The sequence below is a fragment of the Ambystoma mexicanum genome, chromosome 1q, assembly GCF_040938575.1.
Source record: "Ambystoma mexicanum isolate Mex_15411 chromosome 1q, UKY_AmexF1_1, whole genome shotgun sequence".
Lineage (NCBI taxonomy): Eukaryota > Metazoa > Chordata > Amphibia > Caudata > Ambystomatidae > Ambystoma > Ambystoma mexicanum.
This window is the reverse complement of record NC_090922.1, coordinates 864,778,176-864,803,902: the sequence shown is the minus strand read 5'-3', so window position 1 is coordinate 864,803,902 and position 25,727 is coordinate 864,778,176. Positions and strand designations below refer to the sequence as shown.

Below are 25,727 nucleotides of genomic sequence, written 5' to 3'. Positions count from 1 at the left end.
CAACATGGTACGGTTTGGGAAGCCTTCAAGGTGTGGGGTAGGTCATCTCCATGGCTTCTGGCGGATTAAAGTAAACTAGACGAGAAATGGGAAGGGTGGAAACTGACCTTAAAACACTAGAAGTTGAATATATCACATCACACAAGATCGTGCCCTTCTTGGGTGTATTAAAGGGAATCTCCTGAAGTTCAGGGAACTTGCAGACAGGGATGTTCAAATGCTCTACTACCATGTGCATGCGAGAAGATATGGCTAGGTTGACAGACCGAGGCACTAACTGGCAAACGCGGTCAAGAGGGAGACTGGGGTCAGGCATATTACTGGAATATTGAGTTCCACTGGTGTGACCCTGAATACCCCGGAGCAGGTAAATGACGAATTCCGTAGATTTTATAAAACCTATACACAAATTCAGATGACTGCTCAACTGCAGAACTGGAGGCTTACTTTGATGAGATACCGCTTACAGTGCTCTGAGGGGAGGCCTGGCAGGCCATTAGTCAGCCATTGACCACTGAAGAGATAAATGAAGCCATAAAATCACTTCCATTTGGCAAGGCGCCTGGCCCAGACGATCTGGATATCGAGCTGTATAAGGAGCAGTGCTCCACACTTGCCCCCAATCTACTGCGAATAAGGGAGGAGTTATTACAAACTGGCAAACTACTTCCATCTCTTTCGGAAGCAGCGATCACAGTATTACTGAAACCAAATAGACCTGCTGCCGACATGGGCTCATACAGGCCATTGTCCCTGATTAATTCAGACACAAAGATCTTTGCCAAACTGCCAGCTGCTCGACTCCTTCCGCACATGACAAACCTAGTACATTCCGATCAATCAGGGTTTATTCCTGCCCGATTAACGGCATTCAATCTACAAAGACTGTTTGGCATTATCTCACAACTCAATCCGAATGCACAAGCATTGGTGGCCTCTGTGGACACCGAAAAAGCTTTTGACTTGGTCTTGTGGCAGTTCCTGTTCTCAGTGCTAAGGCGTATAAGTCTGGGAGAATTCTTCATTCAGTGTGTGCGATTGCTGTATGCTTCCCCGGCAGTTAGAGTTAGTACTGGGTCCACGTTATCCCCGATGTTTTTGCTTGGACGTGGCCCGAGACAGGGGTGCCCGTTATACCCGTTGTTGTTTGCTCTTTCCATAGAGCCTCTGGCACGCATTATGCACCTCAAGCAAATACATCGAGGGTTACATATGACAGGTCCAACGCAAATCATATCACGTTATGCTGATGATTCGCTACTATACATAAGAAACCCTGCTACGAACCTCGGCCAAATTCTCGACAAAGTTCGCAAATTCACTATCTATTCGTGGTACCATATTAATCATGCCAAATCCGAGCTGTTCCCTCTAAATGAAGCCACCACTCCCCCACCTGATTTAGCATGACTTCGATGGGTCCAGGATAAAATCAAGTACTTGGGCAAAGTGGTTACATGCCAACACTGCCCACTACTAATTGAAAATCACAAAAGTATATGCAAACATTAGGAGACAAATTGAACCTGTGGGCTAGGCTTCCAATCTCTCTATACAGTAGGCTGTCCCTTCTAAAAATTATCGTGGTCCCCAAACTACTATATTACTTAGCCAGTATCCTGGCTTGGCCGGGACGCGCATTCTTTGACAAGCTGCGGTCACTGGAAGTGGGTTTTACATGGGGTCCTGGAACACTGCGAATGAGATGGGAGGCCATGACCAGACCATATGAGCAGAGGGGGCTGCCGGCCCCGGACTTTGAGTTTGCACAGGTGCAGTTTGCTGGGTGTTGGTACTCCCCACAAGATCGGCCACTACACACAAATCTAGAAGAATATAGTGCGTCCCGTCTTACCTTCACACAATAGTACTGGTCAATAGACACATGGACACTTGCACGTTCGATCTGGTCCGTACGACTGTAAACGCATGAGCCAGAATATTTAAAAGGCTGAACGTCAATGCGCCCTAAATTGGGGCAATCCCGCTTTGGCGCTGGCCAGGACTTCCCCCCAACATATGATAAGGACATTCAGAGGGGGTGAGACCCTGAAGACACTCCATGACCTCTTCGCAGAGGGCTCTTTTGTCACACAAATTGGTTTTTCTGAGAAATTGGGCACTAGCTCCATTAAATCACTCCATTTTTATAAAACAAGAGCAGCAGTCACGGGGCACTGGCCATCGTTCCCGAATGAACCCTAGGAATGTGAGGTGCTGGACATGGTGGTAACAGGGGGAACCCCAGAGGGCTGGTTTCTAGATTGTTTAAGAAATGCCAAGAAGCACAGAACAAACCCCAGAAAGCCAGAGAGAGATGGGAGGCAGATCTGGGATATCCACTGGACGATAGTGAATCCGGTGGTGTTGCTTGACCAAGGAGGTAGCCCTCAATGCCAGACACAGACTCATACAATTTAACATACTCAATAGGTTACACTACACCCCCGCAAAATTTGCTAGGTTTGCCCCCACGGCGCACGCTGGTTGCATCAAATGCAACGCAGAGGTGGCCGATGCTCAACATATGTATTGGAGTTGCCCTCGGGTAGCCCAATTTTGGCAAGAGATTGCAAACGGTCTGCAGGAATGTACGGGTATGCCCCCTTTACTGTCACTTCCTAAATACTTATTCAGAGATATCGGAAAGGTAATCATTAAATTGGGACGCCTATTCAACCTTGGGTGTTTGGTGGCCAAAAAGTGTATATTGCTCAATTGGAAGTCAAAGACTGCTCCGGACATTAAAATGTGGATTAGAGAAATTACGTATACTAATGAATGAGAGGAGGCCTATGTTTCACTTGTAACACCGAGCTGCAAGCCTGAAGACATTTGGTAACCTTTTCGTGCATACTTAAATAAACAAAGATCTGTATAGTGAAAACTATGAAGAGAGTGAATGTATTAGGATAAGATGTTTCAATAATGTTTATAAATGTGGGCACTGAACCCCATTTGTGTCTCAAATAGTGTAATACTGCTGTGCTCTGTAATCATGGAAGTATGTCTTGCACTGCACTAAAATAAAGAAATGGGCTCAGCATCACAGAAGCCATTTAATAATGCAGCGAAGGTAAAAAGTTGCAAGAAAGTTAAAAGAGAACATTTATTTTTTGGGTATTTTTACAGCATATACCTTTGAAAAAAAATCATGAGCTGCACTTAGCAAATCAGTATTTCTTAACCCAAACATGTGAAAGCTTCACTAATACTTCAAAGGAAATTGTTTGTTTGTAAAAACACACTAAACAACATCAAAAGCCTCCAAAACAAAACAGTCCTTAAAGCAGGGCACAGCTATCATTAGAAATAGAATTCACAGACAAAATGATTATGAAAATATTGATTAGCAATCAGTGAGAATAACAGGTTTCTAAAAAATATGAAACGCACATTAACATACCACTCAAGAGCGTGTACAACAGTAGCGTGGGTCGGTTGTTACGGGTCTATTTGCATAGGAAGATGGCAAGTCAGTTGTGTGGGTGAGGTGTAGGGTATTTGCAGTCTCGAGTGATTTGTATGTGCTGCATGCATGGTGTTAAATTGGTTAATGGGAAAAGGCCAATTCCGCATCATTCTGTGGTAATAATGTTCCTTTAGCAGGTGGTGTTTTCGGTCTCTCCTGCATTGCAGAACAGAGTTCTTATCTGGAGGTGAATGGTGGTCCTTAGCATTTGGAATAAAAAGACTTGCCTCCAAAGGATTTCCCCTTTTGCACTTTAGTAGTTAAGCTCCTGTGAAGGAATGGCTCCTGGTGCTCCAGTGACTGCAAGATATAGTGGCCCTTTGCTAGCCAGGTAAGTCACTAATGTTGCCACTGCAACATTACAGGTGATAGAGTAGACCTTGAAGATAACGTGGGCCTGAAATGGAGGCCAGCGCAGTTTAAAACAGAGCAAGAGGCAAGTGATTGAATGTCTGCTTTCCTCTTATGCGTTGCACTGAAGAATACAGGACGCCTTTGTAATTGAGGTTGGAGATGAATACCAAATGCCACACACTGAAGCAGGCGGCCTGGCTGCAAAGACTGCAAAAAGCGACGGCGGTCAGGATGGCCCCAAGAATCTCAGTGCATACCTTACTACCCAATTAGCTCAGCTTTCATTTCACCCTGATGTGGGATTCCTGCCGCCTTCAAGACCCCACTATGTTTTTAAAGGTTTTCATGTGGTATCTAAAGTCTACTTTGTCCACAAGGTGTTGTTTACTCCTATGGATGGGGTATTCTTTAGAAACACATACAGGAGAGTTGTGTTAGGAGACCTAGACCTCCTGAAATGGACCACAATAACGTAAACCATATAATTAAGAGGAGATTATTTAATTACTGACTTTACACTCTTTAATCAAGCTTACCTTCAGTGATGATAATCTAACTTAATAATGTTTTCTGCTAGAGGCTGAATGTGCTGTCTGTGACTGTGTTAAATGCTGCTGATTATATCATGCCTCGAGGTTTGAGCACTGTTGTTCCCCTTCCCTCTTTGAAACCACTCAACGTCCTCTGTCTTTTCTCCCTTTCTCTATCCCCTTAAATCGCCCCCTCTTAACCGCATTGCTCTGACGCATCTTCATTGTATGTAGCGCAATATAAAACACTACATTTTGTATGAATGTATGTGGAAAGTTTACTTTTTTTTAGTAGACCTATCTTCTTTAATAGTCTAAAATAGCTTCTGAAGACGCGATTAAAGTGATATGCACAAGAGTATTTGTGCATAAAAGCTAATGTAGTATACTACATGACATGTACCCATATGACACAATCATACCCTACTCTATTTTGCATCCATAATAAGACCTTGGTGCAAATGAAGAATCACACAATGCTTACTTACTTGCTTATTCCATCCATTTCATCATCATCCAGAAGTGAATCATGATTTGAAACATGGGTTGGAGGTCGATTGAATCTTGCAAGCTATAAGAAACGGATACAACATAATTTATTATCAGTTACCATAAACAATCTTCATTAATCCCATGCACATGTAGATATGGCTGTAATATGTATGCATTTCCACAAACCAAGATCAAGGTCTTGTTTTTTCCTTTAGCTGCGCGAACATATGCATGAAGTTACATTGTTAAAACATTAATACACTTTTAAAAAATTGTTCTAAAGACCTGTTAAAACAGAATTACATTGTTGGGGGATTCTAAGGCTACATTCTAGTGCCCCTCAACTTTTTTGCTTTTTACCTCATTTTCTGGTGTGGAGTGAAAAACTTTATTTTTATGAGAAAAATATCGATTTAGTCTTTCTAAATCAAACTGCCATGTCTCCTGATGCACACCAGTGCGAGTAGGAGCAGACCGGTGCGGCCGAGAGAAAGACAAAAATCCTGGGTGCCTAAGGTAAGTGGTGTGTATGTGTTTGTGTGTCTGTATACATGTGTGTCTGTGTGAGGAAGGAGGGGGACTGTTGTGGAGGGGAAGGAAGGCGCAGAGGTAAATGTGTGTGTGTTGTGTGTCTGTGGTGGGGACTGCTGGGAATGCTTTGGGTGAGGAAGGGAGGTGGCGGGGAAAGAAGGGGGCAGTCTAAAATATGCCATAAGACCAGGAGAAGGTGTGGGATTCAGGCGAATCATTGGCTTATTTTTGGTGGCCAGAGGGCCTTCTCCTGAAGTTAACTTGTTGTTGCAACCCTTTTTTCCCATAAAGTACATGGTTTTGCGCCTCTCATAAGGCTCCCTTTCAAGCTAGATTGATTTTATGGATTAGGCTGGTGGCAGCTGTATTTTTCTTTTGGCTTCATCAAAGTTGCAAGTAATTTTACTACACTTGTAGCTTAATTTACCTTTTTCGGTAGCTATTACCGTTTCAATGCATTTTTTATCTTAGGGTGTCCTTTGTTCAGGGCAACCATGATGTAGACCTAAAATAGCAGTTCTGATCACGTCGGCTCTTTTTGGTTCTAACTGGTTTAGATCAGTTTAGGTCACTGGGATGTCACTCTCACATTCTGTGGGGGTGGCCTGGGCTGAGTGGCCATTCAGATGGTTGGACATCTGACTCCTTCCTTCTTGGCTCCCTTTAGTGACTGGTGGACTAGCTTTGGCCAGCCCTGCAGGGAAGCAGTATTTAATTCAATTTCAATCTCTCCCCATCTCCCTCCCTCCTTCTCTCCCTCTCTTCCTCTCTCCCTCACGTCCTCCCTACCCCACCCACCCCTGTGCTGCTCTGCTCCTAGAACTTGTATGATGCAGGTCCGATGGCCTGTTGAAGATGTCTATCAACTCTCAATCCGTTCTTTTCCTTATGGATCTTTCCTCTGCTTTTGAAACAGTCATTCAGGTCACCCTGATAAATCGGTTCTGTGACACCCTTGGCATCACAGGCCTGGCCTGGCACAGGCCTGGCACTTGACTGCTTGACCTCATTCCTCCCCGACCAACCTTTTCAGGTTCAACTGGGCCCTTTTCTCGCCCCCATCAAACTCTGTGGCGTCCCGAAAAGCTCTATCCTCTCGCCGTGGCTCTTCAACACCTACCTTGCCCCTCTGCCCCACCTGATGATCTCCTTCTCTCCTCAATTCCAGTGTTATGTAGACAACACGCAGCTCTCCTTCAAGTTTCCCTCTACTACCTCCTCTTCCTCCTCTCTCATCCCTGACTGTCTGACTGCTATTCAACCATGGTGTGCTGCCAATTATCTTTGCCTGAATGCCAGTAAGACTGAGATCCGTCTCACTGGGACCCCAGTTTCCTCCTTCCCTCCTATCCTCTGGCCGCCCTCTATGGGTCCCCTACCCTCTCTCTTGTGAGGCAAAAAATCTTGGTGTCATATGTGACTCCTCTCTCTCCTTCTCTGCACACGTCGATGACCTTTCCAAGAAGGCCCACTTTCAGCTGAACCTCCCACGGAGACACACTCTCTTTCCTCACCTTCCCCCAGAAACTCAATGTCTCCAGAGCTCTGGACCCCTCTAGGCTGAACTACTGCAACAGCCTCTTACACAATCTTCCTTTACCGTCCCTTCGCCCCATTCAACTAATCCAGAATAGGACTGCAAGACTTATCCTTGGCCTCAAGCCCAGGGATTGCATCACTCCAGCCCTAAAATATCTCCACTGCCTCCCGGTTGCTGCTAGGATCAATTTCAAGACCCTCTGCATCATCCACAAGGTGTTCTGGGGCCTGGAACCCTGCTACATCCTACTCTCTCTATCCCCAAAATACCTCCCGGCTAGAGCCCTTTGGTCTTCTAGCTCCAGCTCTCTGCAGATCAGATGCTTCGCTAAGCAGAGTAGGGGTAGATCTCTCTCTTCCAAAGGAGCCTCCGGAATGGTCTCCCTGCCCCTCTCAGTCTTGAGCCGGATCTCCTTAAGGTCCGGAGCTCCTCAAGACCTTCCTTTTCTCTTCTTCCTTCCCTCTACCCCTCTAGCTCCTCTGTCGGCCTCAGTGACTGGCTGTCTGGTACACTCTGAGTTCTACAAAGAACCAGGCCCCCTCTGCCCAGTTCACCCCCCTCCTCACACTTAGCATGTGGGCCCTCACCTCCTGGAATCCCTGGCACTTGACCTCCTGGCCTCCTTTTAGCACTCGCTTAGCCCATGTGGCCCTCTTCTCCACCCCCACTCTACCCCCCCTTTTCACTTGCACTCTCTCCTCTTTACCCTGCACTTCCCTTCCAGCCTTAGCACTTTACATTTCACGCAGACAGGCACTCTCCCCCTTCCCCTCTCCCTCTCACTCCTTGTTACTGCACTTGCATGGTCCGAATGTCACAAGGCCTAGTAGGACCATTATTGTTATCTTTCTCCCTTGCCCCCCTCCCCCTTTTGTCTTGTGGTGCCTTGAAATACCATTAGTTGCATAGGTCCCTTACAAATATCCAATAAATAAATTTAAAAAAAAAACATTGGTAGCTGAATTGTAAACCTTGCTTGGCCATAATGGCTGGGTGTAGTGGTTTGGGCAAATCCAATTTGGAATAATCAGCTGCTAAAAGTCCAGGCCGGGCTTCCTGCATGCTCTTGCATTCTGCGACTATTTTTCATGCAGTTTACTGCTACTAACCACTTGGGGCTGGCTTCGGTGTTTGTGCCACCCTCCATTTGTCCTCTGAGCCACCAGAATCCATCTTCCCATGGTCCTTCATATACCCAGAGTCTTCCTCACTGGTGTGTTCACTTCTGGGTTGAGGAGCTGCATCTTGGGAGGGGCTTTAATTCTTCCTTTTGTTCATATGGGCTGTTTGCTAAATGGTTCAAGTTACTCAACACCAGATCCCTGTAAACTGTACTAAGTAAGAAGCCTGTATTTTCCTGGCTTGTTTTGCCTTTTTGGAGATATTTCTGTAGAAACTGCCACCAGGAGTACTGACCTATGGTGGGCACTTATTCAGGATAGTCAACATCAAGGGCCCATCTGGTCTGGTGTTGAGATGCTTTGGAAGGGAGTCTCTACCACATTTCCCATTGAATAACAATGGGGGTCTTCCTGCTATCCTGCATAATCTTCTGGGGTGTCTGTTTCCTCAACCAACCCATGGATCTCTCAATTGGCAGCCCTCTTTTCCTCCCTTTGGTTGCTGACATGACAAGAATGTTGAGAGTGTTGGAGATGGAAAGGTGCAGGTTAGAGACAGATGTGTTAGGGTGGCAGCTAGTCGAAGGAGGAGAGTAGGTGGAGGCAAAGGCAGCCACTGACACTCTTTTCATGGGTCGAAAGGCCTTGAAGGCGTTCAGTGGTGCAGGGTGTGCCAGTGCTAAGGGAGAAGAGAGCTTCAAGTGTGAGGAGAGAAGAGAGTGATCAGGAGAGTGAGGAAGTGAGAGGGATAGAGAGAGGGATGTCCGTGGTGATGAGAGCATCCAAGTTATGGCCTGTGGTGTGCATCAGGTCAGAAGGTAGAATGTAGAGAGAAAGTCACATAGTTTGCGTAAAGGTCCTGAAGAGTCGGGAGAGTCAAGGTGTATGTGAAGATCCCCCAGCAGGAGGAGTTGGGAAGAGGAGGAAAGGAGAGCAGAGGCCAGGTCCGCCGATTCCGAGAGGAAGAGGGTGGACTGGCCCGGCAGCTGGTAAATGGTGGCCAAAGTAAGAGAGGAGACAATAGAGAGAGCTTACAGACCAGGCATTCAAAGGAGGAATAGGCCTGAGTGGGAATAATGGATCCTCTCAGGAAAGATGAGTGCTACTCCACCTCCTGCATGTTGAGCCTGGCCTGTCAATAGACTTTTTATATAACAGAGCCTAAAACATATAAAATCACATTTCTCATCAGAGAAAAAAAACATTTAAATTATCACATAGTCATTTTTATAAATAACAGCTAAATAATACCTATTTCAGTTAGCTAAACATCGCTGAGATGTTATTTTACTACTTACTCAAGTAGTAAAATAACCAATTTAAGATCTCTATAATATAATCAATAAACTTAAATAAATAAAAAAATTCATGAAACGTCATCACCACCCATGCATCTATTCCACATTTCATCCTGCAGTGCCAGGTTTGCATTATTACTATAAGAATTGTAAAATGTTTGACGAAGGGAAGAGAGGATATATCATTCCATAAAAAGATGCTGAACAGTTTCTAAGCATAACTCTCCACTAAGTCTGCAATATCTGATATGACACGGAATGCCTAGCCTAGCCCCCTAAATCTCAAACAAACAAACAAGATTGAATTTAAACTTGAAATACCTTCTCAGTAAAATTCATACTTAAGGCATTAATGTAGCCAGGCTTAGTGCATCTGTCCGGCACATATTTGATAATATCACTGCTATTGACCTTTGTAGCAAGATTAACCAATGTATTCTCATAGTGAAATTATTATAAATTACTCACCGTAGTGACTAACGCACTCCTAGTCCATAGTCCCCTTTCCTCCATACTATGTGGGCACCCCTCGCTAGGGACGGGAAAAAGAACCTTTTTCATCATAAACATTTTTTCCCCTTTAAATTTTGGTGGGTGCAGGTGGGGGCGCGGCCCTGGGAACATGCGCTCCCATGATTCTGCCCCCCGGCACCACTCCTCAGCCCCCTTTGACACGTCAACAATATTATGATTGTCTAATGGAACTGAGATGTTATGGCGGAGCATGTATGGAGGAAAGGGGACTATGGACTAGGAGTACATTAGTCTCTACGGTGAGTAACTTATAATTACTCCTACGTTCCGTCTCCTTTCTTCCATACTGTATGGGTGATTACAACTGAAGGCAGCCCTGGGGAGGAGAGTTGCCCCTCTAAGAAAACAAGTTCTTCAAAACTGCCTGGCCAAATGCTGCGTTCGATCTGGCGCTGGCATCCAAGCAGTAGTGTTTGCAAAATGCCAATGGGGAGGCCCAAGTAGATTTACGGAAGCTCTTTGTCCTGTCCGGATAAAATATAAGAGCACGCCCGCCATCCAGACAGTGCAATACCTTCCTTTGGGTCAGTAAAGAATGTTGGAGTACTCTCTCATCATTAATGTGAAAGGAAGAAACAACCTTAGGGAGAAAGGTAGGATGCGTCCCGAGCGCCACCTTGTCCCTGTGAAACGTGGTATAAGGCTTTGAAGCCACCAGAGCCTGAATCTTACTGATCCGGTGTGCTTAAGTAAGGCCAACCAGCAGGGCAGTCTTAATAGTCACCAGCCTGATGTATGCTGATGCCATGGGTTCGAAGGGTTTGTGAGTCAGGGTGCCCAACAGCACGTTAAGTTCCCAGACACTTGACTGGAGGATATAATCTGGTCAGTCCTGCCAGATGCCTTTTTACCACCGGATTGGAAGAGATGTCATCTCAGTAATTCTTGTAGGCCCCTATGGCCGCCAGATACGTACTGTACAACTGAGTGAGCCAGATGCATCAAGAAGGATAACACATCATCCAGGGAGCATGTCAGTGGAACAACCTTGTTCATCTTGGCCCAGTGACAGACCTGGTCCATATGCTCCTGTACTGATCCCTGGTGGAGTCGCTTCTTGCCCCTTGTATGATAGCCAGGTTGTCCTGTGATAAGTGTAGATGCTTCAGGATGACCTGTTCAGGAACCACGCTGGAAGAACTAACTTCTGTTTCTGTGTCAACCACTGTGAGCTGGACCCAGCGGGAGGTTGATCCGATAGTCGTAGAAACTCAGAGAACCAAGTTCTTGCCAGCCACCATGGCGTTATCAGGATGAGCCAAAGGCTACATGACTCCCTGACCCTGCAGAGGACCTCAAGAATCAGCAGAGTGGGGGGAAATACATATGCATTTATGCCATTCCACATGATCTGCAACGCGTCCCCTAGTGATCCCCCTGCCTTATCCCAGCCTGGAACAAACTGAGGGCACCTCCTGTTGTTCATGGTGGCGAATAGGTCAACTTGAGGGTGGCCCCACCTGTAAAAAATCCCCCTCAAGTCCCCTTAGTTCAACAACCACTCATAGTTGTCGATCTCCAGCATGCTGAGCCTGTCCGCTTCCAAGTTGGATTCCCCCAGCAGGTGGACTGCTGATAAGTAAATGCTGTTGGACAGTGCCCACTACCAAATGTTGATGGACAGCCGGCAGAGGGGAGGGGACGTGATCTGGTACCTCCCTGCTTGTTGATGTAATACATGCAAGTGGAGCTGTCTATCTGGCTGCAGACCGACCTGCTGCTGACAATGGGCAGGAAAGCTTTCAGGACAAGGCAGATGGCCATCATTTCAAGCCAGTTGATGTGTTCGAGATGTTCCTGTTGTGAACATACTCCATGGACACTGTGGTTGTCCAGTTTAGCCCCCCATCATTCTAGGGATGAGTCTGTGGTAATGGTGATCTCCAGAGAGGGCTGCCGGAACAGTCTGCCCACTGACAGGTTGGTCTCTGCACTCCAAGTCCAGGTGCAGGTGCTGTGGTATGCTGACGAGAGCTGCCTGGGAGCCCGTCTCCTGATTCCAAGAGGCTGAGAAATGCAGCTGCAGCCTCCTCATTTTGAGTTTTGTGTGGGGCACAGCCAGGAGACAAGCCGCCATTATGCAGATCAAGTGCTGGTACCACCATGCTGAGGTCACTGGTCTACTGAGAAAACGCCTGGTGGCCTTCCTGATTGCTGTGATCTTGTCTGCAGAGGGGAAGATCCTCTCCACACTCGTATCCCAAATAAGCCCCAGGAGTCTTAAGGACTGAGTGGGGAGTAACTGCGACTTCTTGAGTTTGATAGAGAAACCCAGATCGTATAGCATGTGCATCAGTGCTGAAGTTGTACAGCCTAGGGAGACTCCGCTTGGACTAGCAAGTGGTTGAGATATGCATGAAGGTGGTGGCCCTCTGCCCTGAACAAACAAATGAATTAACCTTGTAAAAACCCTTTGGGCTGAGTTGAGGCCAAAAGGGGGGCCTTAAATTGAAAATGAAAGCCCATGATCCTGAACCTCAGGAAGGAATGATGGGTCTCCCAAATGGTGACATGCAGGTAAGCATCCTTCAGATCCAGGGAGCACATCCAGTCTCCCCTCACAAAGTGTCTCCACAATAGGAGCTGGAGTAACCATCTTGAAATTTTGACAGGGTCTAGAAAGGTTCAAGGAAGAGAGGTCTAGAAAAACTGTCAGGCCAGCCTGGTTCTTTTTCTGAATGGCAAACATCTGGGAATAGAAGCCCATGCCTCGCTGTGAATGTGGAACCTCCTCCACCGGGATAAGCAATCAGATTTCTGCCAAAAGAGTTTCCGTCCCAATCTGTGGGAGTAGAGGGGAGGAAAGAGGAAATGGAGAAATTGTCAGACGGAAGCCTGTAGAAACTACAGAGATGATCCATCGGTCCGCAAATCTTCCCCTTCAGGAACGGATATGAAGAGCAGGCCTGTCCCCCCACCAGAGACTTGTGGATCTGGATGACATCATTGCAACTTTTTACCCTCTGAGGCTGGTGCCTGGGAGGAGGACTGGAAAACCTGTTGTGAGAGGATTTGTGCAGCTTGGGCCTCTGCTTGCTATGAGACTTGTCAGGCTGTCTAGCACATGGCTCCTGAAAGCCACTGAAGCCACAGAAGGTACAGGTTCTGTCCAAGCTTTGGCAACTTTGGCTTGGGCGTCTATTTTGTCATGATTGACAGGACTTATCTGTTTGCGAGCTATTTTTCTTCTTGTCAAGTTCCTCATCCTTGGTCGAGTGAAACAAGTTCCCCCTTCAAATGGCAGGTCAAGAATGCACTCTGGCACATCAGGGTTAAACTTGGTCGCCTTAAACCAAGCTGTCCTCCTCATATCAGTGGCGATGCAGATAGCTCTACCTGCATTGTCGAGGTGAGCCACTGTAGACTCCATATCATCTAGGGCCACAATTTTGGCCTCTGCCAACCCAGCCCTGAATCGCGCCTGACTAGGCACAGGGAGCTCTGGGAGGAAGTCTGCAATCTCCCGCCACAGCTTTTGATTCACTGCTGCCAACATCGCAGCAGCATTGGCCTGGTGCAGATGGAGTGTGGCATTAGAGTAAATCTTTTTCCCGTAGGACTCCAACAGCTTTTCCTCCTTCCCTAGGAGTGTTGAGGTGGGGGCAGATGAAAAAGGCTGCCGTTTGGAATAAAGGGAGGCCACAGCTATAATGGATGAATGCAGTTGAGAGTGTACTGACGGAATGAGGGAGTCCCCCTATGCCTGCCTATACTTGCCATCAAGGCGTTTATTGGTAGGCTGCATGAAGTACGGCTTTACCCATCCCTTCTTGCCTAGGGATTGTGGGATGTTCTGACCCACTAGGCTCTGCCCTGCAACATCACTGTGTGCTGCTTTCATCAAAAACAATAGAATGGTCGCCGAAAAGCCCTATGCGCACTAAAAATCTCTGAGAAGTGCACAGGGAAACCGGAAAAATTGGCTGCCACATCTACTTTGCCTGTGTCAGTGGTAGAACAGGAGACCACACTGCCAAAACCTGTCATTGGGCTATTCACAGAGTGAAATAGAACTACCTGAAAAGGCAGTGCTTCATTGCCAGGAAAACCCAGAAGTCCTCTAAAATCCGTTTTTCCTTGGCTGTTAAAATTGTAAAATAATGGTTCTCAAACACCAGAAAACATCCAACATCCTTGTTGGGTGTTAACCACCACCTTATTTAAGGAATCCCCGTAAGCACAATGTCAGGAGAATCACATTTCATCACAAGAAAATCCATATTCAAAAAGGTGCTTGCCTGGGAAGCATATGTCAGATATGGGCGCAGTACCGCTCACCCCCTGTGTCCAAGCTGTCATTACTTATACTGGCAGTTTAAAACTTGTGTCTTAAAATCAAATTGTGGAAAAGAAGAGACTTGGAATCAAAAGCAATATAGGTTGCTACTATGCAATCTCTATGTTTTAAAAAGACTGGAATTAAGAGATCTGTGTGTATATTTGTTGAAAATGTCAAGTTATTTTAGAAAAGACAATTTTAAACAAAGTGTTTTAAAGTGAACGATGCCAGCCACAGAGGACTTCAAAGCGCATTCCACAGTTTGCTCCAACAAAGGGTGCCTTCCTTTTGCTCACTGCCCAGGAACTATCATTTAAATGTTAAGGAAAGGAGGAGGGGATTTTGCTCTGCTTCTCTGGGAAGAGACAATAGGCTTCCTGGAATGAAAGGGAATGCAAATTTGGGTGTCAACAGAAACCAATTGCCAGCAGGAAGAGGCCAGAGTGCTCTGGACCCAGCCAAACCTTGGGGGCGGGACCAGACAGATATGTGTATCTTAAACTCAAGAAATTATCTTTTTGAAAAAGACTCACAGAGAACTATGTACATTTTGTATAAATCTGTAAATTATGGGTTGTTAACATGACAATTCTGCTCACAGTTTGAAACTACTCTGAACTCTGTGCGATGTTCAGAGAAAGGACTACAGATATTTGGATGTTGTAGCAATTGTGATGATGCTAGAAATATGAAACTTCACAGGATTAGGCCCAGATGTCATGCGCATATATTTAGAAAAATGTGTACAGATCTGACACTGGGTACCCAACCAAAAGCACGAAAAACTGTCAAATTTGAACCAAAGCTCTCACTAAGATGGAACTCAGACGGATACGTGCTTTACTAAATCTGTGATGTAAATATGTATTGCTGTCAATTTGGTTATATTGCAAATATGATTTATGTCAAAAATAGATTTACAATACAGAAACAAAGGGGAGGTACTCCCTGGATTGTAAAATACTGCATCATCATGAAACCATGTGTTCCTTCTCAAATCAGGAGAGAGGACAGACCTTAACCAATAGGATTCCTAGAGGGTGTGCTTAGTATAATTTAGCCTACCCACCCCTTTGAGAAATACATAAATAGGGACAGGTTAGGACCTAAAGACAGACACAGATTCACCCATCAACTGATTTACTGGCGAAGCACTCTGCAGGAGAACCCCAGATCCAAGACTCCAGAATTCTGAAAGCAGAAGGCACAATTCCAAAGCTGAACCCTTCTCAGCTTGGCCTTTAATTCTTGAAACCTGATTATACCCCCAGACTTCCAAGGGGCACAACAAAAAGAACAGTTGGGCGTGCTGTTTCTGCTTTCTTGCCAAGAACTCTTGCTAGAACCCAGAGATCCATACCAGTAGAGCAGAGCAGTAACCAGATAGCTGCAACCCAGAACCAACCCGTCAGATCCAGTCCAGAGGCTGTGCAGTGTCCAGAGTGCCATGCTGAGTGCAGAATCCGGGTGCCCTGAATCCTGTCCTGTGGGCTAGCAGAATTCCAGTCCAGAACCTTTGACCAGATCTTGACGGGCCTATCCCAAACCATAGTTGTGAGTATCTATAGCATAGAATTGTCCATAGCCAGTATCTCATCCTTAAGTAATCTTATCCAAACCATTCTATCCTATCCAGAACTGCATTGTAGAACCTCTTTTGTTTTTCCTGAATCTTTCCCTATCCATATAGTGCTTTGATAATTATAGTCATAATATCATCTTTGCGCTAATATAGTTGCTGAAGAAAGACAAGGGTCACGGCGGGCAAACGTCAGAACGGAGGCACCGCTGATCTGGTGGCTGTTCCGTTGGGTATATTGTATCTTCATAGCCTCCTTAGTGTAAAAAAAATCTTGTTTGTAATATTCAAAAGTGCATCTTTCATTTGAAAATCTTGACTCTTTTTGAAAAAAATCGACCTCTACTAAAACCTTCATAACTTCCACACTGTATATGCTAGCAACGGACTTTGAGTGTCAAATTGAAGCTAACATCCTCAGCTTTCAATCAAATCCAAATCCCCATAGTTTTCCCGCAATCGCGTTTCTCGTGCACAGAAAAGTTTGCCGCAAATCTTCGTTTGGCTCAACTTTATCACGTGTAAAATAGCTATTCTTTGCATCTGACCTCAGAATTCAGTTTTCAATCTGCTAGTTATTCAATCATCATTGCTAGTGTTTATCTGGAACTATACAAAGCGGCTCCCACTAGTTTTGAATCCAATTTAGAGAATTAAATCAATTTTTCAGTGTTTTTCCCATTCATTCAAAACCACATTCAAAAGCAATTGACCTGTTTGAAATCATTCCTTTTTCTCTCTATATTTGCTGGGGGGAATTGGGATTGAAACTGCATTTGTTGAGTGTGTATTTCCTGAAACCTGTGTTCTCTCCTTCCATCTCTATATTGCCTATTGGGGGGAATTGAGTAGTGTGCAGGGGGAAAGAGTGACATTGCATTTGACTGAACCCATACAAAGTTTTATTCTGTGCTGCATGATTTTTCTTATCCATACTCCTTCTGATTAAAGAGATTGTTGATTGTAACATCACCCAATGGTGATTATTGTATAAATATTAAATAGTGTGGTATATATATTGTTCAAATCCATAAAATACATCTTTCAAATGTGCAAAACAAACTGCTTCTTGGTTCAGTGAAACCGGGGGGGATTCAAAGAGAGTGGCGTAATATAAGGATACATCATTCAGAAATAAAGGAACTTCTAGACACAAATATATAATTAAGGGTACCATCTGTGCATCACACGCTAGGCATTGACTTAGGTGGAGTGCCGGGTTGAAATCACTTACAGGATTTTACATCCTTTTGCAGAGGGATGCTAGTTCTTGTTGCAGGGCGGATGGTCAGAACCTCAACCAGAACCCCCGCCTCAGGTTGTTCAACTTGTGGCTGCGGAATCCCCAGGTATTCTGCCACACCCGCCAGCCTCTTGTGGAAAGCCTTAGCTGATTAGGGAGTATCCTGATCCTCGTCCATGTCACATGTTGTGTCCTGCATGTCGGAGGCGTGCTGGGTGCGGGCAGCTGTGGTGTGCTGACAGGCAGTGCCGGGGGCTGCTGAGGAGGCTGCGCCAGAGGCAAAGCCACTGTGACTGATGTGAGCGCAGGAACCAAGTGCTGAACTGGGACCGGGGCCTGGACCACGGTCGGAGCCTGAGGTGGTACCAGTGGGGGCATGTCTTTGATGACCCCCCTCAGGCTAGTGCCATTCTGCTGTGATTTCATGAGGGTAAGGAACTTTTCGAAGAACCTATACCCGTATGCAGGGGAAGGGCCTGGGGCATAGGGGCCGGGCACTGTGGCTGCTGAGGTCTTGCCGGTCCTTGTCGCACCAAGCTGGGGGCTGCGTACCACCCCTGTGATGATGTGGCCGGATATGACGTGGACCAGGTTACTGGCGTTGTCCAGTCCCATCTAGATGTGCTTTCTCATGCCTGCTCTCCAGAAGGAGGCGGCTCCGGGTGAGCTGCCATATTGTCTAGCCTGGTGGCCATGTTATCATGCCCCGCACCATGTGCCTGCTCCGTGGTGCCTGAAAAGCCAGGCCCAGTCTGCGCCTGCACGCAAAAGGTTCCATTTCCTGTCCCAAGCAAGGGATGCCTATACAGTATGGAGGAAAGGGGACAGGACGTAGGAGTACATATAGGGCCTCATTACGACCCTGGTGCTAAGTGAAAAACGATGGCGGTAAATGGTTACCGCCATCGTTTTCCGCCAGGTCCGATCATGACCCGTGACCGTTAACTACGATGCCATTAGCGGCATCGTAGTTAACGCTGCTGCTAACTGCGCTAAGGGTGCGCGCACGCGACCGGCCACACCGTACTTAGCGCCATGGCGGAAAGGTACGCAAATGCCGACCCAAGCGGACATGCACCTAACGCCATCAACCAGCCCGTTAAGTACCTTACCGCCATGGTGCTAATTACGCCATCACGAACCAACCGTAAAGGGCCATGTAAAGTGAATGCAGCTGCCACAGGTGCACAGAAACAGCACAGGTGAAGGCAATACAGACTCAGGAAGTACAAAAAGAGCACACCCCACCCCTTCCCACACCCAGTCACACTCCACAATGATACCAATACGACTAGCAATGTTGGGGCTGGAGGACCTGATAGCAATGCATGTGCTACAACAGCAACAACAACAACAGGCAGCACAGAGGAGACGCAGGAGGAGAAGGAGAGCAAGGCAGGCCCAGCAAGCCCCACCAGCACAGCCAGTGCCACCACGCAGGCAGCCCCCAATCCCATGCATCAGAGCCAATCCATTCAACCTCACTGCTGAGCAGATCCACACCCTGTACCGTTTGGACCGGGACACCATCACCGCCATCGTAGACATGATACACAACGACATTGTCAGCATGATAGAATCTCCAACCTCCATCCCCCCCTACTGAAGGTAGTGTCTGTACTCCACTTCCTGGCCACAGGCACCTACCAGCACACAGTGGGGCACTTGCATGGCATTTCACAACCATTATTCTCACGAACACTCATCCAAGTGCTCGATGCCCTCCTCAAGCACACAGACGACCACATCTCATTACCACGGACTGCGCCGGACATTGCAAACACCAAAGTGGGTTTCCATGCACTAGCCGGCATACCCGGTTGCATTGGTGCCATCGACTGCACCCATGTGGAATTGGTGGTTCCACGTGCCATGGAGGTACCGTACCGCAACCGGAAACAGTTCCACTCAATCAACGTGCAAATGGTCTGTGACTCCAACAAGATCATCACACATTGTTGTGCCCGATTCCCCGGATCAACCCATGATTCTATGGTCCTGAGGAACTCCACAATACCACGCTACATGGAGCGACATGCAGGCCCAAGATCCTGGCTACTCGGTGAGTCCAATGTCATGGAAGTGGGCAGGTGAATGACGTACCGATGCATACTCCACCTGGCTGAAAGGGGGGGGATGGTGCATACTCCACCTGGCTGATAGGGGGGGGATGATGCATACTCCACCTGGCTGAAAGGGGGGGGGGGGAATGATGCATACTCCACCTGGCTGAAAGGGGGGGGGAATGATGCATACTCCACCTGGCTGAAAGGGAGGGGGGAATGATGCATTCTCCACCTGGCTGTGAGTAACACAGAGAACGGAGACAGAGGATGGGCACTCACAATGCACTGAACCCCTCTGCATACATTGGGTGATGGCATGCAAAACAGGCCATGGGAGCCATGAGCATATACTGGTTGCATTGTGTGAATCAATTAGTGCATGTAGAAGTGAGCCGAAGTAACAGTTGGATGCAAGCCATGGTGGCACATCATGTCCTTGATCAGACGACATGACTGACACATACATTCTCGCCTACATACAGGTGATGCAGGCTATCCCCTGAAGAGGTGGCTCCTTACACCAGTCCGGAACCCGCAGAACCAGCACGAGGAGGACTTCAACCGTGCACATACACGTACTCGTGTGGTCATAGAGCAGACATTCGGCCTATTGAAGGCACAGTTCCGAAGCCTCAGCAGGTCTGGTGGGGCACTCCTGTACCACCATGAGAAGGTGGCAAAGATCGTCATGGCATGTGTCATGCTACACAATATGTGCGTCAGACAGAATGTGCCCCTGCCCCCTGACGCAGAACTGCAACCACCTGACGATGAGGATGAGGAGGGTGCAGATGGGGCGGCACCCCATGGAGGAGGCGACGCACAGGAGGGGCGTGCAATGCGCCAAAGTATCATCGACCACTGCTTATAGCACACACGGCTGGTGTGAATCACATGGAGACTGCACTTGGGGCACTGTGTGTCTCTGGGACATGCACACTGTGGACTGTACACCAATAAAGCACACATACGCAATGAAAATGTCCACACATTTCATTTTGGGAAAGAAAAAAGTGTATTTAAACTATGAAACGTCGTGACACACCCCCTCCCCCCTCCCCCCTGCACACCCCAACACACCCCCTCCCCCCTGCACACCCCAACACACCCCAACACACCCCCTCCCCCCTGCACACCCCAACACACCCCATGTAGGTGTCAACAGATGCCTGTGACAGTGGCCACAGGCTGTTACAAGCCCCCTCTCCCGGCCCCCGGGGCACCCCTGGCTGTGGAGCGCAGGTTACGTCCGGAACGTTGGACGGGGCTGCTCTGTGCAGAACTGGCAGTGGAGGATGTCCCTGCCTGCCCCCGTGCATGCACGTCCTGTAGGGTGTGGGTGAGCTCAGTGAGCGCACGACGCAAGCCGGCAAGTTCAGCACAGATGTCCCTGGACATGGCCTACATGGCATCCCTCAGGGTGGCAGTGCTCTGCGCTACTTCGGCCCTTAGGGTCTCCGTGGCCTGTTCAATGGTTGCCCTAGCCCCCACACATTCCGCGGCATGCTCAGCCAGCATCGTGGACAGTTGTTGCTGCCGTTCTGTGATGTCCTCGAGGGACTGCTGCCCCTGCTGGCCCATGGCCAGTGCTGGTGGTGTGATGGAGGGGCTGCTCCCCTCCTGTGGACTGAGGACTGGGCATGGGGTAGAAGGCCACTCCTCTACCTCTGTGTGCCCCTGTGTGTGATCCTCATGGGGGCTGGCGTCTGACAAACAGGGGGAATGTAGTACGTCAGTGGGGCTTCTGACTTCGTGCTCCTCAATGTCTTAGTCTGAACATGCAGCTATTGCAGCTGTCTCACCCATGTTGCTGCTGGCGGCTGACCCGATGCCTTCTGTGGCAGGCAATGTTGGTAGAGGTGGAGCAGCTGCTGCTGGCCTGCTGACTACAGGGGTGCTTGCCGGTGGGACGTCCGGTATGCTTGCAGTGGGTCCTGCTTGTTGTGGGGTCTGCCTCACTGCAGCTGAGGTTGAGGGTGCGGGGACGGTATTATTGGCCTTCTTGGCTCTCTTTGTCGCAGGGGTGTCCTGGTCCTCGGGGTGTGAATCTGTGCCTGTGGTGGAGCAAAGGAGGGAGGGCGTTATTGATGGGTCTGCAGACTTTGGAATGACAATGATAGACATTATTCTGGTCAGTAGATGAGGCAAATTTCAGGCAGGGCCATGCAGGTTGTCTCCTTTTAGTGTGGAATGTGGATGCAGGTATGCGGGTGCCAGCAGTGTATACAGGGTGGTGCTCGCATGTGGCTATGGGCAGTGTGGAAATGTGTTGCATTTACACTCTAGGGCAACCTTGTGCTACACATGAATGGACTGCAGTGACTATGGCATGTCTTGTTTGAGGCATCTACCTTCATCGCCTGATGTCGGAGCTCCCCTTTCCATCCCTCCGACGCCTTCAATGGCTTCCATGCCAATCGTGGTTGCACAAATCTCCTCCCACGTTGGAGTTTTAGTGGGAATTCCGACCCTCCACCGGTACCCTGGGCAAGGTTGCGGTTCGCAGAGATGACGGCTCTGACCCGTATGCGGAGGTCGTCCCAGCGCTTCCTGCACTGCTGTGGGGTGCGGGGTACGGTCCCCACCGCGCTGACGCGCTCAGCCACCAGGGCCCAGATGGCCTTCTTTTTCCCTATCGCTGTCCTGGTCATTTCCGGGGAGAAAACGACAGCTGCGTTGTCTTGCAGGGTCTCCGCAAGCATGCAGAGTTCCTCCCGGCTGAATCTTTCCTGGCGCTGGCGGTCACATGCCTTCTTAACAGCTTTAGGCATTTTTGGGTAGTTGGATGGGTGGGTGATTGGTTGGGACAGGTGTCAGGGTTGGATCTGGTGTTGTTCGGTAGGATGGCAATGGATTGTGTTTTTAAAGATGGCCGACGTGCTGTTTCCCGTTCCGGCGCGATGACTATTTCCGGTTCTGCTTTTTACGGCCACCGCAAATTACGGTGGCCGCTAATTACGGTGGGCGCTACTTACGGTGGCGGAAGTGCACCTTGCTCGCTTTACGATGCCGGTAGGGGCCTTTTCCGCCATGGCGTTAATTGCATTACCGCCATGGCGTAATGCTCGTGCGCGATGGGTCATAATGTGGCGCTCTTTACGCCATCGGCCCACGGCGTAAACGCTCATTACCGCCTGGGTCGTAATGAGGCCCATAGTCTCTTCTTCATTGCTTGTGGTAGGCAATGGCAAATGACAATATTCTCTGCATATCACCATGTGTTGGTCATTCACCAGCAGTAGAATAGATCAAACCCAAACAGGATTTGTGAATCTGTAAATACATGGACGTATATGCTAGATTCAACTGGAGTGTATTGCACCTGGTGCCAACCCAAAGAACTTTCCTTAGAGAATCAGCCTTTTATAGATGACCATAGTAGTAATATTTTCGAGATTAAACTCTACACGTATATAGTCAGTAGGACTAGATTTAGGCAACCTCAATAATGCCTTAAGCACATTGCCTTCCAATACCACCAGAGCCCTATTGGCACATATCTCAGCGCCATAAACTATACATGACGCAGTTTTAGCAGTGTTAATCATCCGCCACAATGGTCTATGTACATTATTTTTAGCTTAGGATGCAATCTTAAGCCATATCTCAAAATCCTTTCTTCTGAAATGGCTAGATAACCACTTCAGATGCACCCTTTTCAGGTTCTTAATATCAGCAGCAATATTTGTGTGACTTCCAGCTTTATCTGCCAAGTGCAGAATTCTCTTGATCTGAAGCTTTAATACTATTTAGACTGATGTGCTTCCCTATCATATTCCCGCTTCCGCCCCAGATTAGCATTGCAAGCCTCGTCACATTTCTAACCCTCTCTCTTTATTTGCACCTGGGCATTAATTATATTAACAGTTTCCTCAAAAATACTAATCAGATCCTTATCATATGGGTCTGCACCATCCTCAACATACACTATGCGAGTCATTACAAGTTTGGCAGTGCAGGAAAAGTAATTCTGTTACTGGCACTTTTACTGCACCGCCAAACTACAGGTTTGCCGGTGGGGGTCACTGATTTACCTCCAGCCATGTGCTGGAGGTCAATCAAGCCGCCACTAGCAAAAAACTGCTGGTAACACTGGTGCCAGTATTACTGGCGAGATACCGGCAAACATGTAATGACCCCCCCATGAAATTCCCTAATTCTCTGCTGGCCGTTGGATTGGCTTTAGTCAACCTCATAGGACATTATAACTTCCGTTATAACATCTGATGCAAAGAGTATATAGAAGTTCATCTCTTTGCATCATCAACCTGATCAACAATAATAATATCTTCCATTGTAATAAATTGTAAAGGTATGATGCTCTGATATACTTGCAGTAGCGTCATTCGATTAAACGGTGGATGCATATTTAAGTTCAAGACTACCTGCATATGCAGAGCCTTATAATAGTCCTGTTCTTCCTCATACAGCAGAGGAGTTAATGGTTCTAGAGATGCTTGGCAAGCTTTACTGTACCTCTCACCAGAAACCCTATCTATAGTTTGTGACATAGCATCCATAGGTTAATTACCACACAGTGTGCTGGCTGAAATAGCAGCCCAAGCCCTTCTAACGCATTATCTTCCATAATAATTTGTGTATTTGCCACCTTGTAGAGAATTCAATCACTTTCAATAATCGCAGAATTATCTTTGGTGGTCTTTCACGGCCCTGCTTTATAAAATATACCCGTATATCCCTCTCATTGTTTAGCTTCCCAGTGGTTGAACAGGAACACAGATTGCAAGCATCCTCCTTTGATATTTTAGAGCCTTCCTTTCTCATAGACTTACTTGAATTCATTTTTCACTTCCCTAGCGTCTTGCTCTGCTTTCGATTCTTAACATTTGCTGAAAGAGAAAAATGGCCCTCCGCATTTTCAGTCAGCAGCACTGTATTTGTTTCAGAGGAAATAATTACATTCTTTTTTTCCTGCATTAATTTGTTGAAATATTACTGCTTGTTGAACTTTTTTCTTCTTATTTTAACACCTCCCCATTTACCCTTGTATTGCTGCTCAGGGGTGTGTGCAGTTAGATCAATGTGTTCTACAAACTCCACTATTTCATTACAGTTTCTTTCCAGCACATCTATAATTGGCTCAATCGCACCTTGCAGGACAACTTAATGGACCGTAGTAACACTTGGGCATTTCACTAAAATAGCATTTAAAATTAATGTATGATGATCAAGCTTTGTTTCAAGTCCCTTGCATTTATTTACCAATGTAACGAGCACATTTTCTAAAGCAAGATAGAGTGTAGTCGACGTTCTACTGTCACGAATTTCCTGCAACAGAACTGACTGATTTATACTTTGAGAAGCAATGAGACCACCTCCAACTGCTGTCCCTCTATAGGTAAAGGAGATGACTGATAAAGTTGAGGAGAAGAAGATAGCCTAGTGTGTGGCTCGTTACCCCTAAAAATATCAAAAATCTATCCCTAACTCTAAGGGAGTTTCCCTACCTATACTCAAGAATCTCAGGTGCGCGTCAGGAAGTCTATGTGAGTCAAAATAAAAATGCACCGTCCCAGTCACAAAGTCTCCTATCCTATCCTATCCCATCCCATCCCTGTCGCTACAACAAAACACCATAAAATCCAGCTACTGTTCGTAATCCAGGAGAATGACTCCCTTATCCTGGATGTAAAGCATCCAAACACCTCTTACGTTTTTCAAACAAAGGTTATACAAAATGTCTGTGTTCTCTGTGACCCAACAAAAATAAACAGTCACATAAAGTTCTCATGGGGCTAGGAGAATGACTCCCTTCTCCTAGCTGGTTCCCCAATGTCTTTCACAATTCTTAATCTGCCCCACTGGGATGATGAAGCTGTTCCTGGAGTTCTTCTCGACTCCCCAGTACAAGCCTCCTGGGGAACTGGTCAGGGAACAGTATAACAAACATTAGGACACTGTCCTTTCTGTTTCTTTCTGATCTATACTCAAAGGGTTCTTGCTTCTTTCTTGTTTTCTTAATCGCACAAAAAAATAACAAAGGTTTTCTTTGTATCTTGAGGAAAGCAAGTTTAAGGCGTGAGCTGCAAGAACCAGACTCTCGGCGGGACCTGGTGTTGACCAATCATTAATGTGTAATTGCCTGACAACAGAAGTTGATTGGTTTGGCTTGCTGGTCCAGCCCTAGACAATTCCGGGGTGTATACAGTACTTCTCTCCATTGACAGGGGTCCCCCCAGCTATTCCATGTTTGGATAGAGAAGGAGGTCATAAACTATCCCCGGGCCTCCAACCCTTTTAGGTCCCCCCCTTTTGTAATTTCCTGGGGTAATAGGATGACCCCCTTTTATGGTTTTTCAAGTAGTTGGGGTCTCAGTTTCACAGATAATGTGTCTTCTCAATAGCCAAGGTAGTTTTTCTCAGTTCATACTGTTCACAGTTCTCCCTTGCTGCCTTAAGTTTCAGAGCATGTCTAAACAGTTTCTTAAAAAGATTGTCTGCTCCCTCCCGGACTTTCATTAACTCCTGTTACATGTATTGGGGTCGGGATGCTTCACCCGGTCGGTAGGATTTTGGATGATGCCGTCAGCCTTTCATATTGCAGGGCGTTAGTTATTGGGGCTGGGTCCTGCTCGTTCCCCCGATATCGATAGTGGCTTTGACCAACCATCTCATATAGGCCTGGGTGTCCCAGCATTCGGTAGTTTTCCCTGACTCATTCTGCCTT

The 25,727-nt window shown here is 47.1% G+C and overlaps 1 protein-coding gene across 2 annotated transcripts in view; it reads right to left on the bottom strand.

The window, feature by feature from the left end:
• Positions 1-25,727, bottom strand: part of DENND1B (DENN domain containing 1B) — a 2,623,009-nt gene that overhangs the window by 87,536 nt on the left and 2,509,746 nt on the right. For both annotated transcript variants that reach the window (XM_069641511.1, XM_069641512.1), the window contains one exon: positions 4,845-4,927. In XM_069641511.1, coding sequence (XP_069497612.1) covers positions 4,845-4,927 — 83 coding nt within the window. The remainder of the gene's footprint in view (positions 1-4,844; positions 4,928-25,727) is intronic.